The 14,307-nt window shown below is 48.2% G+C and overlaps 1 protein-coding gene across 1 annotated transcript; it reads left to right on the forward strand.

The window, feature by feature from the left end:
• The first annotated feature begins 207 nt into the window (after positions 1–207).
• Positions 208–13,714, forward strand: mpzl3 (myelin protein zero like 3). Its single transcript, XM_033049500.1, has 6 exons — positions 208–427; positions 978–1,135; positions 9,044–9,254; positions 10,216–10,369; positions 12,561–12,627; positions 13,478–13,714. The coding sequence occupies exons 1-6, from the start codon at positions 340–342 to the stop codon at positions 13,538–13,540; spliced, it is 741 nt and encodes a 246-aa protein (XP_032905391.1). The 5' UTR covers positions 208–339; the 3' UTR covers positions 13,541–13,714.
• Positions 13,715–14,307: the final 593 nt, after the last annotated feature.

Below are 14,307 nucleotides of genomic sequence, written 5' to 3' on the forward strand. Positions count from 1 at the left end.
AGAGGGAAGAGAAGCCACTGCACTTTCAGGAGATGCTGGTGGAGTATTTGGAGAGTTTGTTTAGGGGGTAAGTTCATAAGTGATAGGAGTAGAGTTAGGCCATTCGGCCCATCAAGTCTACCGCCATTTAATCACGACTGGTCTATCTCTCCCTCCTAACCCCACTCTCCTGCCTTCTCCCCCGAGGGAACGAGCTGACCTGTTGTAGTTGTAGGTCGGGCCCGACTGCACCCGAGTCTCCTCCTCCTCCTCCCCGCTCACCTGCTTCCGACTCTCTGCTTCCGCACTCACCTGGAGTCGCGTCGTTCAAGGCAAAGATCTCTCTGGTTCAGGGTGGGAATGAGCCCGAGAGAGAGGAACCTGGAGCCCGGTCGGAACCCGCACCGACTCCCGGCCCTGTGGCTCTTCCCGCTGCTGTTACTTCCCGGTGAGTCCGGGCGGCCGCGGCCCCGCAGCCCAAATTGGAGGAAACATTCCCCGGGTGTCCGGTGTCCCCCAAATCGCTGCGGTTTCGGGTATTATTCCCCTCGCTTCCGGCCTTGATTTCGTTTCAGTTCCTTTGATTCAGTCGCAAGGCACAGACCTGAAACGTTCCTCTTCCTTCGACCCCCCTCACTCCCAACACCCTCCACCCCTCCTCGTCTCCTACACCCCACCCACCCCCTCCTCACTCCCCAACCCCTTCACTCCCCCACAGCCCCACTCACTCCCCCCTCATTCCTCTCACTCAGTTCCCCACCCCTTCCCCTCACTCCCCCACCCCCTACCCTTCACTCCCCCACAGCCCCACTCACTCCCCCCTCCTCATTCCTCTCACTCAGTTCTCCACACCTTCCCCTCACTCCCCACCCCTTCCCATCACTCCCCCACCACCTCCTCACTCTCCCCCCCCTCCCCTCCCCCTCACACTACCACCCCTCCCCCCCTATAGTTGAATCTTTATCTTGGTGACGAATCCTGTGTCCCTCTCCAAACAGGTTTTGCTACTATTGAAGTTTCTTTGAAACCAACTGTTCAAGGTTTCATTGGAGAAGATATACAACTGAATTGTAAGTTCAGATCTTCCTCTCCCATCACACAGCGTCTGACAGTGGACTGGTCTTTCCGACCAGCAAAAGGCGGATCAACACATGGTGTGAGTATCAAGGTTGATTATATTTCATAAGCTCATAAATTCTAGGAACAGAATTAGGCCATTCGGCCCATCAAGTCTACTCCCGCATTCAATCAAGGCTGATCTATCTTTGCCTCTCAATCCCATTCTCCTGCCTTCTCCCCATAGCCCCTAATACCACTACTAATCAAGAATCTGTCAATCTCCACCTTAAAAACATCCATCGACTTGGCCTCCACCGCTGTCTGTGGCGATGAATTCCACATATTCACCACCCTCTGACTAAAGAAATTCCTCTTCATCTCCGTTCTAAAGGTGCGTCCTTTTATTCTGAGGCTATGGCCTCTGGTCCTAGATTCTCTCACTAGTGAAATCATCCTCTCCACATTTAGTCTATCCAGGCCTTTCACTAGTCAGTAAGTTTCAATGAGGTTCCCCTCATTTCCATAGTTAACAACAATGCTACCTTTTTTGGAGAATGCATTTATTAATGTAACCTGAAGGCACAAGATATACACTGGGATGTTTGCTCCTAATGTGTTTGATTGTATCTTTGAGGTCTTTTGAAGAAATGTCTATATTTCACCTTCTTCCAGTAAGAAATGTGATGAATGTGTGGTGATTATTTGCAACATGTCTCCCATGTTGAGCATGTGTCTAATTCTAACATTCTCATGTAAGGCACTGAGAACCCAGAACTTTATCCAGAAAAGTGCTCTGGATCTACTGAACGTTTCCAGAGTGTGATGTGAAGCAGGTTCTGTTGTGGCTTTTGAGAGGGAATTGGATATAACACATGGCGAACATAATGTCGTAAACCTGCAGAGAAAGGACAGTGGTGGGGGGGAGGGGAACTAATGAACTCACATTGAGATCTGCAATGGACACTGGGCAAAACGGCTTCATCCTGTGCCATTACTATTCTATGATATATGCTTTCAAGTCTTTTCGAACTGCAAGAGGCTGCTGTTACAATGGCAAAGCTTTTCATCAGTGGTGAAGCAATTCAGCACAACCTGTGCGAGACTATATAAATGCAAATTCATCGTTAATAATGCTAATCTGCCGAGTCGCTGCATTCTGCATCTCATCCACTGTGTGATTTTTTTTGTGTGTGTCACCAGCTGGCTGTGGTATTTGGCATTAAGCTCCATCCTTTGATGTTTTTTTGTTAGTGTTTGTTTGATTGCTCTTCCTTTTGTGTAATTGGCTCCTTCCTTCCTGAGGCCAGTTGTTGTATGTCCACGTTGATGGTGGTCTTTATCAGAAGCTTCCGCTGCTCAGCTTGGAGACAGTGAGCCGCAGACTTGCTCGGTCTGCCCCACTCCACACTAACGTCACATCTGCGTTGATGAAGGAGTGATGTTTTTTGCCCGTTTATTTCTTGACTCAACAAATAGTGCTGCCATATATGGCAGATAACTTCTTCAACCACAAGAAATGCAACACCTGTCCCTTTACCTCCCCCCTCGACTCCATTCAAGGACCCAAGCAGTCGTTCTAGGTGCGACAGAGGTTCACCTGTAACTCCTCCAACCTCATCTACTGCATCCGCTGCTCTAGATGTCAGCTGATCTACATCGGTGAGACTAAGCGGAGGTTGGGCGATCGCTTCGCCGAACACCTCCGCTCGGTCCACAAGAACCTACCTGACCTCCCGGTGGCTCAGCACTTCAACTCCCCCTCCTATTTCCAATCCGATCTCTCTGTCCTGGGTCTCCTCCATTGTCAGAGTGAGCAACACCGGAAATTGGAGGAACAGCACCTCATATTTCACTTGGGGAGTCTGCATCCTGCGGGCATGAACATCGAATTCTCCCAATTTTGTTAGCCCTTGCTGTCTCCTCCCCTTCCTCAGCCCTCGGGCTGTCTCCTCCCATCCCCCAGCCCTCGGGCTGTGTACCTATGGCAGATAACTGTTTGATAATTGAGGAGGAGAGAGGCTGGTGGCAGTGGGATGCAGCAGAGACTCGCCGTTTTGCGCGGAGTAAAGGCTTGAGCTCTGGCTCGTATCCAGGACCTTCTGACACAAGATTCAAGATTCAAGATACATTTAATTGTCACATGTGTCAGATGGAACAGTGAAATGAAATTCCCATACAGCCATACAATAAAAATAAAGAACACAACACTATAGAATTTGACATAAAACATCCCCCCCACAGCAGGATCAAAGTTCCCCACTGTGTGGGAAGGCACCAAAGTCAGTCTCTTCCTCCACTGTTCCCCGTGGTCAGGGCCTCCCCAAGCCCTCCGCAGTTGCAGCTACGGGCGGCCCGATGTCCAGGATCGCTCGCCGGGGTGATACAAGTCCGATGTCGGGGCTGCGGGACGTCCTCAACGGCGTGGACACCAGAGTCGGTCCCCTCCTACCGGAGTCGGCGGCTTCCAAAGTCCGCAGGCTGCGCCGGGTGGAGACTGCTGCTATAGGCCCTCTGCAAGGCGCCCCCGGACTCCACGATGTTGTTCAGCGCCGCCCGCGTTGGGAGCTCTCCACACCAGAGCTCCACGATGTTGGAGCAGCGGCCCAACGCTCCGGAGCTCCAAACGGCGACCCAGATAGCATCGCCCGCTCCGCGGTGACTCCAGCGCTGCGCCGCCGCTGTAGCAGCCCTGGTACGGTTCCCGGTCCCTGGCAGGAAAGGCCGCTCCGATCCAGCTGGTAGGCTGCGAGGTGGGGGGCGAGGACGCGACTCGGAGAAATAGTCGCGTCCCCGCCAGGAAGAGACTGGGAGACGGTTTCCCCCTTACCCTGCCCCCCTCCCCCACATAGAAAAGTAAAAGTTTCCCCCTAAAACAGACTTTGGACTAACTGAAAATTAAAAAAAAGATAGAAATGACAGACAGGCTGTAGGTAGAGGCTGCTGCCAGTGCAGCGCCCCTAGAGAACTAGAGGGACATCATTGTGCCATTTGATGATTGGGCTTGTTGGAATTGGAAGCGAGAGGGTACTACACTCCGAGGAGCTGCGTGGGACGGTCTCTCTAAGTACTGCTTCTTCAACATTGCAGTGCCTGTTCAAGGGGCAAAGCACTGCTCCTTCATTGAGGTCCCTGTGATAGTCCAGCAGACTGACCCTGGGCCATTGGAAGGGGCGCGGACAGGGAGAGCGACGCTGTGGGAGGGCCAACACCGATAGAGGGGCCGTCAGTGCCATCCCTCTGGCGGTGCTATCCAATGGACAATGCTGCATTCATACAAAGGTCCAGCATAGGAACAGGCCCTTCATGTCCATTCCAAACATGAAGTCGTCAAACTAATCACCAGTCTCTTTCTGTACTGTCTGACTCTATTGGGCCAAACATGAGCAAATAGGGACTAGCATGGACAAGGCATCTTGGTCACTGTGGGCGAGTTGGTCCCCATGCTGTGTGACACCTCTGCCTACACACGATCCATGTCCTTCCATTCCTGCATATTCACGCCTCTCCAGAATTCTTCAATTCCCTGGACACTACCCCTCCATGCTCCAGACTGCCAGGCTGCCCTCTGGTGATCGTGCTGCTCCTCAGTGCTGTCTCTCTGATGTCCTACAGTCCCTCAGTACGGCCCCTCCAACAAATGCCCCCTGATCACCCTCTATTGCGCTTGCCTCTGCTCTACAGTGGGGCCCTGGTAACTGGCTCTCCAGTCCAGCTCATTCCCAAACTTCATGAGCTGACAGAGGATTTACAATCCTATTACAATCAAAACCGCCTTGTGTTGAGGAGCTGTAAAACACTCCACTTTACAAGCAGATTGCTTTACAGCCTCATCAGTTTAACAAAGAGCATTGTTATTTGTTTGCTAACACTGGATGCTGAAGGATCAGCTGCCCGCTGGTCAAACACCAAACAACTGGTGCGGTGCATCATTGGGGTGGCACGGTGGCACAGCAGTAGAGTTATGCCCCTGTCCTGCCTTAATTGCTGCTTTAAGGTGCCAGAAACCCAGGTTCGATCCTGATAAAGGGTGCTGTCTGTACGGAGTTTGCACGTTCTCCCTGTGACCGCGTGGGTTTTCTCCAGGTGCTCCGGTTTCCTCCCACACTGTAAATTGTAAAATTGTTCCTAGTGTGTATGATAGTGTTCGTGTATGGGGTGATCGCTGGTCAGCACGGACTCAGTGGGCCGAAGGGCCTGTTTCCACTCTGTATCAAAGTACACAGTGCTCCTCTTATAGAGTCCACATCACAAGATTAGAAATTGTACAGCCAGAGCTGAACACACTGCTAGGTATCTGCATACAATTGCGTCTTGTGCTTCTTGTGCGTGGTGGTGGAAACAGGACCGCGACGAGAACGCTCTTTCCTTGACCCCAGTACAGTAGTGGGGTGTAGTGTCTGTGTGCAAGGGTGGGTGGGGGCATATACAGGAGCAGTGATGCCCCATGACAGTGAAGAGATTTTGAGAAATGCTCATGTGATAACTCATGGATAACGCAAATAGATTTTATTTTAATATTTTGTTTCTTATAATTCCACCCATCCTTTTTCTCCAGAGATACTGCCTGACCCGAGTTACTCCAGCACTTTGCGCCCATTTGGGCATTAACCAGCATCTGCAGTTCTTTGTTTCCAAATAAAGGCTGGCTTGTTCTTGTTTAATATCCCTTCATCCCAGCCACAGTGAAGCTAGTTCGCAACTGGGGACACAGCCAGCTTCCTGGTTGTTTTGTATCAGCGTCACAGAGCAGGGGACTACCACCCATCAGCTTATTTTTAGTGGATCTGTGTGAAAACTTGTCTGAACGAGCAAACATCAGCGTACTATTCACAGAATCTCACGATTTCAGCTCTTGATTTCAATCTCACAATTTCATCTTGTATTCGAGGCCAGCAGTTTCAAAACTGCTGAGAGGATATTGTGGGCTGTCCCTGTGCTGCACTCCTCTATGTTCTACGGCTGTCTATCCTAGCTATTCCTTAGTATATGCAGAACTGATAATGTGGGAGGAATTAATACTGACTAATGTAGGAGTATATGTGGGCATAGACTTGGTTGGCCACAAGAATCTGTATCTGTGTTGTATGACTCTAGGAGACAGTAAGGAGCTGATTAGAGGTAAAGGAAATTTACAAAATGAGGATGAGAAAAAGCAAGAATGCACTGGGACAATTGATTGAAAGTTTTAAACGGGGACAGTGAACAAGATAGGGAGTGAAGCATGGGTTTGGACACAATGCAACGCTCGAGTAACCCGTGTTTTCACAGCCAAAGAGCAAAGGGGGAAGGTGTGGAGAATGTTGGTGGGAGTTGTTATTCAAGCCAGGAGATGGGACGGAAGGTCACTGGATGGTTTACATTGGGGGTTCTGAGGGAGGGAGAAATATCGGAGAGAATTATGGAAGTTTTTCCATAATTTCTGTGGGAAGGAGAGCAACATGGGTGAACTGGAATGTGAGCATCCTCTTCCAATTCCCAGTTCCCAAAGGATGGGCAAGAGGAAAAACCAGGAAGTTACTATGACCCTGTCAATATCTGTGCCGAACATGATACCAATACCACCTCTTATATAATCTACATAATCTACGTATATCCCTCCATTCCCTGCTTATCTATACATCTATCCAAAAGTCTCCTAAATGCTGCTATCATATCTGCCTCAACAGTGCGTTCCAGACACTCGCCACCCTCTGTGTAAAAGATTTGCCCCCCATGTCTCCTTTAGACTTTCCCCCTCGCACCTTACAGCTACGCACTCTAGTATTTGACTTTTCCATCCTGGGAGAAAGGTTCTGTTTGTTTAAGAAGGAACTGCAGATGCTGGTTTACACCGAATATAGACACAAAATGCTGGAGTAACTATGCTGCTGTTCTGTTTGTTTCCCCTATTAAAGCCTCTCATCATTTTATAAATAAATACATTTTATAAAATTATTTTATAAACTGAACCTTTTCCCGGGATGTAAATAAATAATACGGTGCTAGAGAGTATAGCTTTAAAGTGAAAGGGGAAAATTACAAAGGACAAATGTGCAAGGCCAGTTTCTTTACACAGAAGCTGGTGAGTGCCTGGAATGTGCTGGTAGTGGCAGCAGAAATGATAGTGGCATTAAAAGACTTTTGGATAGAGCATGGATATGCAAGGACTGGAGAGATGTGGATTGTGTACAGGCATAAGATTTAGTCTGGGCATCATGCTGGGCAGACATTGTGGGCCGAAGGGCCTGCCCTGTGCTGTACTGTTCTATGAGTGGCTTTTTATTCCACTTGTTTAGTTTAGAGATACAGCACGGAAACAGGCCCTTCGGCCCAACGAGTCCACACAAACCAGCGATCTTCACACACTAGCACTACCCTACACACACTAGGGACAATTTACAATTTTACCAAGCCCATTGGCCTACAAACGTGTACATCTTTGGAGTGTGGGAGGAAACTGAAGCACCCGGAGAAACCCACGCAAGTCACGCACAGGGAGCGTGTACAAACTCCATACAGACAGCACCCGTAGTCAGGATAGAAACTGGGTCTCTGACACTGTAAGGCAGCAACTCTACTGCTGCGCCACTGTGCCGCCCTTATTTAAGTGCTTAATCATGATTAATGTGGATACTTAACACATTTTTTTTTTAGAATAATTCTTAAAGGTGCTCCTTCTAAGGGTCAATTCCAGGATAACATTTGTCCTGGGACAATCCTTACCCTCCTCGTCCCTCCATCAGCACCCAGATCCCACACATCCATTCACGAGTGGCTTCCTACGAGGTTCATCCATTCACCTCGCCTGCTTGGCGCCAGTCAAATGAAACTTGCACTCAATGACAGAACAGAACCCATCCGATGGGAATGGGGAAAGGACATGAAGCCCACCCACACCATTCATGGACCTCTCCTACATAATGCTGATTGAGAAGGCATCATATGCCAACAGGGATGAGTATGTGCGGAGACTCGAGTTTTCTGTCAAATAGTTGAACCCTGCAACCCGTGTCCCATTGTGAAGCCATCAACATATCAGCAATCCATTATTATTTAACAGCTAGTTTTAGATTGCAATTAATTGTGACTTAATCTCAAAATAATTTGCAATTAGCTCTTTTAATCAATTGAGGACCCCATCTGTTACATTGTTTCAAGTTTGCTGTAACCATCAAAATCACGTTCTTAAACAGGTTCATCCCGATCAATATTCCTGATTTGTGCCCCTTCTTATTTATTTTTAATATTTGGTGATACCATGCAATTTTGTAGATTAAAAAAAAAAACTGAGCAGGGGCCCTATTTGTCGAGGTGCACTATGTTTTTCGGTCGAGCATTCTTGTCCGTCAATGACTGCCCTGCTCTGTCCTCTCCTGTAGTGCATTGCCCTGCCATACATTGCCACTTCTCCAGAGAGCTGTCTCCCTCATCATTGCGTGGAGCATTGGGTTAATGTTCAATGAACTAGAGACAGTGGCAGTGCATTTCTCCCGTGTAGCACATGCGCCACCCAGTGGTGGTATTTTCTATCGCAGTTCGGAGTGCAAGGTTCTGAGTTCACAACGTGTGTAGGAAGGAACTACAAGTGGTGGTTTAAACCAAAGATAGGCATAAAAGACTGGAGTAACTGAGCGAGTCAGACAGCATCTCTGGAGAAAAGGAATAGGTGATGTTTCTCAGAGATGCTGTCTGACCCGCTGAGTTACTCAAGCCTTTTATGTCTATCTTCGATTGACTTCTAAGTGTTGGAGTAACTCAATACACATGGATATGTGACATTTTCGGCCATGACCCTTCGCCACTGCGTTTGTGATGGAAGGTCACTATTGGACCCGTATCTCTGGTGCTGTGAGGCCGCAGCTTAACCAGCTGTGCCATTGTGCCGCTCTTGGTTGCCCAACAACAGAGCTGGAATGCGGTAGACAACCAGCGGTGGCATCGCCATCATGGGAGACGATTGCTCTGTGGTTCGGCGGTGGTGGGTTGAACTGAACCTTCGTCACGTTGCCACTCTCTCCCTCCACAGATCCTGTACTACCACTCCGCGGTGTTCCCTGCCGCACAAGGCCCATTGAAGGATCGAGTCCTGTGGAACGGGAATGTTATGAACGGCAATGCTTCCATCGTCGTGAAGAATCTGACACTGGTCGACAATGGGACATTCAGTTGTGTGGTGCAGAACCCGCCGGATCTCAGCAGTTTTGTGCCGACTACTGAACTCACCGTCATCAAGAGAGGTGAGCAACTCGGAGGGAATGGGAGGGGAAACATTTTGTAGCTGCTTGTTAAATGTTGAGGGTGTGATCCCTACAAACTCCGTATGGGCAGCAACAGCAGATCGAACACGGGTCTTTAGCGCTGTGAGGCAGCAACTCTACCGTTGAATCACTGTGCCGCCTAAATTGTTCGATTAATCCAGAGTCCGCTGCCATAAATCAACTTATTAATAAATTGAGCTTGGAAGTGGGAAAAAAACTTTATAAAAGAAACACAACGTACTGGGGTAACTCAGCAGATCAGGCAGCATCCCTGGAGAACATGGATAGGTGATGTATCAGGTCGGGGCCCTTCTTCAGACGGGGAGTGTAGCTCACTAACATCAGTCTGAAGAAGGGTCTCGACCCAAAACGTCACCCATTCCTTCTCTCCAGAGATGCTGCCTGTCCCGTTGAGTTACTCCAGCATTTTGTGTCTACCTTCACTAACAGAGGATGCATGTTAAGGAAAATAGTTTCAAAATGAAATCAAAAAGTACACGAGGAGAAAAAGAATAGAAAAACTGAAAAACTGTGACTTAGTAGTTTAGTTTACTTTCGAGATACAGCGTGGGAAGTGGCCCTTCAGCCCACCGGGTCCGTGCTGACCAGCAATCCCCGCACATTGTCACTTTCCTACACACACTGGGGACAATTTACAATTTTGCCAATTAACCTATCAACCTGTGGGTCTTTGTAGTGTTGGAGGAAACCAGAACACCTGGAGAAAACCCACGCAGGTTACATGGAGAATGTACAAACTCAGTACATACAGCACCCGTAGTTAGGATTGAACCCGGGTCTCTGGCGCTGTATGGCAGCAACTCTACCGCTGCGCGCCATAGAAGGAATGATAGGAGGTGTACACTTTCCGTTTGGGCTGAATGACCTGTTTGTGCGCTGTGTGTTCAGTGTAACTTCAGCCTTGCTTCTCTCTGCACAGAGACCCCATTCCGACTGAGTGTGGTGGTGGTGCTGATGCTGTTGGTGGTCGTCCCCACTCTGCTGGTGGTCACCCTGCTCCTGGTGCGGACCGCCAAGAGATTTGATATCTGCGGATCTAACGGCAGCAAGTCACCGATTGAGGTGTTGGAAGGGTAGGTACAGAAACGGCACCGGGGCTTGGTGTCGAGAACCGGCTGTTTGCCGTTATTGAGCAAACCGGCACCTTCCCTTCCAAAGCCCAGAGCACTTTCTGACCAGCGAGTTGCTGTAACAAATCAGGTCATACACTGCATTACACTGCATTACACTACACTACACTGCACTACACTACACTGCCCTACACTGCACTGCACTACACTACACTACACTGCACTGCACTGCACTACACTGCACTGCACTGCACTGCACTACACTGCATTACACTACACTACACTGCACTGCACTACACTACACTACACTACACTGCATTACACTACACTACACTACACTAAACTACACTGCATTACACTACACTACACTACACTGCATTACACTACACTGCATTACACTACACTACACTACACTGCATTACACTACACTACACTGCATTACACTACACTGCATTACACTACACTGCACTGCACTACACTACACTGCATTACACTGCATTACACTACACTACACTACACTGCACTGCACTACACTGCACTACACTGCACTGCACTACACTGCACTGCATTACACTACACTGCACTGCACTGCACTACACTACACTACACTACACTACACTGCATTACACTACACTACACTACACTGCATTACACTACACTACACTGCATTACACTACACTACACTGCACTACACTACACTGCCCTACACTGCACTACACTGCACTACACTGCACTGCACTACACTACACTGCATTACACTACACTACACTGCACTGCACTACACTACACTACACTACACTGCCCTACACTGCACTACACTACACTACACTACACTACACTGCATTACACTACACTACACTGCATTACACTACACTACATTACACTACACTACACTACACTACACTACACTACACTACACTACACTGCATTACACTACACTACACTACACTACATTACACTACACTACACTACACTACACTACACTACACTACACTACACTACACTACATTACACTACACTACACTGCATTACACTACACTGCCCTACACTGCCCTACACTGCACTACACTACACTACACTACACTACACTACACTACACTACACTACATTACACTACACTACACTGCATTACACTACACTACACTACACTACACTACACTACATTACACTACACTACACTACACTACATTACACTACACTACACTGCATTACACTACACTACACTACACTACACTACACTACACTGCATTACACTACACTACACTACACTGCACTACACTACACTGCACTACACTACATTACACTGCACTACACTACATTACACTACACTGCATTACACTACACTACACTACACTACACTGCATTACACTACACTACACTGCACTACACTGCATTACACTACACTACACTACAGTACATTACACTACACTGCACTACACTGCACTACATTGCACAGCACAGCACTGCACTACACTACACTACAATACACTACACTGCACTACACTACACTACACTACATTACACTACACTGCACTACACTGCACTACATTGCACAGCACAGCACTACACTACACTACACTACACTACACTACACTACACTACACTACACTACCCTACACTACACTACACTGCCCTACACTGCACTGTGTCGGGGATCTGGGGTGGAGGGTACTACACCAAGGAGTCCCATGCAAACTTGCTATCCCGGTTCACCCAGCCGCCTGCCTCTTTTGCTGGCTGGATGAGTCTGTGTTCCATGTGTACATGGAGTGTGTGAGGTTGTGGCCCCTGTTCCAATTTCTGAAGGGGTTACTCCTTGCCTTCTGGCTGCACTTCACACCTACTATTCTCATTTTTGGACACCCTGTGTGTAGGGGAGAGGATAGGGGTGAAGATGCCCTGGTTGGACATGGAGACAGCAGCAAATCCCACTGTCCTGACATTCCTTCCCCTTCCCAAACACCATTCCCTTTCCAGATACCTCCACATGAACACGCCCAACACTCCTTGCCAAAGTGCCACTTCCCACCCAAACCCCTTCTGCCCCTGGTGCTTGGTAGGTGTACAGGGGAATAATTTACTCTTTGGTCAGTGCTACTTTTCTTCCTTAAATATTACGTTTATTACTTTGAGGAAATTAATTTTGCTCTTGCTACGAATTACTAACCCTAACTGAAACTCTCTTCCTATACAGAGACGGTGATGCCTCTGATGATGGTTTGAGGAGCGGTTGTTGCAGGCGATGTGTTGCTTGTTTGCAGGTGGGTGCTAGCATGAAATGTCCAGAAACCAACCCCACCTCCACCCCCCTCCCTCCAGAAACAGTCTAGGGCAAGGCTGCGATCCCACATTTCTTTAGCTGTAGTGAGTCCGGGCTTGTGTCGATAGGTTAGTGTATGAACTGTGAGGAGCCCTGTGCATTATTAGTATTCAAAGCATAGTTTTAAGAGTGTCGGTAAAGAGAGAGTTGACTGGATCAGATATATTGTCCTTTGTTGAAGGCCATTCAGCCCATTGCATCACTGTTGTGTTGAGAGCAATCCCATGTCTCCACATTGATTTCCTAACATCCTATTCATCACACTCTGATTTTCCTACCACCTCCCTAAACCAGTGGTAATTTACAGTGGCCAGTTTTGGGATGTGGAGACAGGGCCCCGGGAGGGAAGACACTCGTGGTGATGGGTAGAACGTGCAAACTCCACATTGACGGGCGGTGCTACCATCTGCTGAACCACTCTGCCACCCTGTGGCCAACCTGTGTCCTACACTGCTCGGGGATCGTTTGCTGGTGCAGGATAGAGCAAACCTTGTATCACCCTGTTTCATACCTACGGTGGGTGCACCAGCACCGTTCACTGGCAATTTTCCAGATGATTTCATTTAATTTATTGTCATGTGTAGCGAGGTACAGTGAAAAGCTTTTGTTGCGTGCGAATCAGTGAGCGGAAAAATTGAACATGGTTACATTCGAGCCATTCACAATGTACGGTTACATGATAAGGGAAAGCTTAGTGCAGGATGAAGCCAGTAAAGTCTGGTCAAAGGTAGTCCAAGGGCCTCTACTGAGAGATAGTAGTTTTATTGTTCTTGTGTTTTTTTTTTCCCCAGGATACCGACGAGGAAGATGAGGATTTCCATCAGTTTTACCCCACGTCAGAGTCGGTTACATAGCCTGAGGTGTTCCTTGTCTCAGTGGGTGTCCCCTGATCAGTGTCAGGGAGAGAACCATCTTTCTGTCACCGCTCCAGCTAATGCATGAGTGGGGTGGATCGCGTGACATCCTATCTTCTCTCTCGTGCTTGCTCTGGTAAAAAGGATGAATAAATATGTATATTTTTAAATTGAGTGCTTGCTAAATCTACTGTGAGATTTTACACTGGTTAGCTCTATATCCAGTTTATAAACCACAAAAAGGTATATGTGAATACGGAGCAGATCCATTATATCTATATGTACGAGGCCTACTCTGACATTCAGTCAGACATGGCTGATCTTCTGCAACTACATATCTTTCAGATAGGCACATGGATATGCAGAGAATAGAGTGCTGTGGATCACATCTAGGCAGAGGAGGTTAGTTTAACCTGCCATCATGTTTAGCATGGACATTATGGGCTAAAGGGCCTGGTGCTGTGCTGTACTCTCTTTGTAGAGACAAGGGACCTGCAGATAGAGTCTTGCCCAAATGTTTTTTAAACGTTGTGATAGCACCTGCATCAACCACCTCCTCCGACAGCTCGTTCCATAAATGCTGGTTTACAAACAAAGAGACACAAAGTGCTGGAGGAACCCAGCGGGTCAGGCAACAGCATCCCTGGAACATGGGTAGGTGATGGTTCAGGTCAGGGTCCTTCTTCCTGCTGCTCTAAGCCCTATGGTATCAACTCATTTCTCCATGTTCTCCCTGGTGACCTGCCCTTGTTACTCAAGCCCATGGA

Source organism: Amblyraja radiata, chromosome 33 (genome assembly GCF_010909765.2).
Source record: "Amblyraja radiata isolate CabotCenter1 chromosome 33, sAmbRad1.1.pri, whole genome shotgun sequence".
NCBI lineage: Eukaryota > Metazoa > Chordata > Chondrichthyes > Rajiformes > Rajidae > Amblyraja > Amblyraja radiata.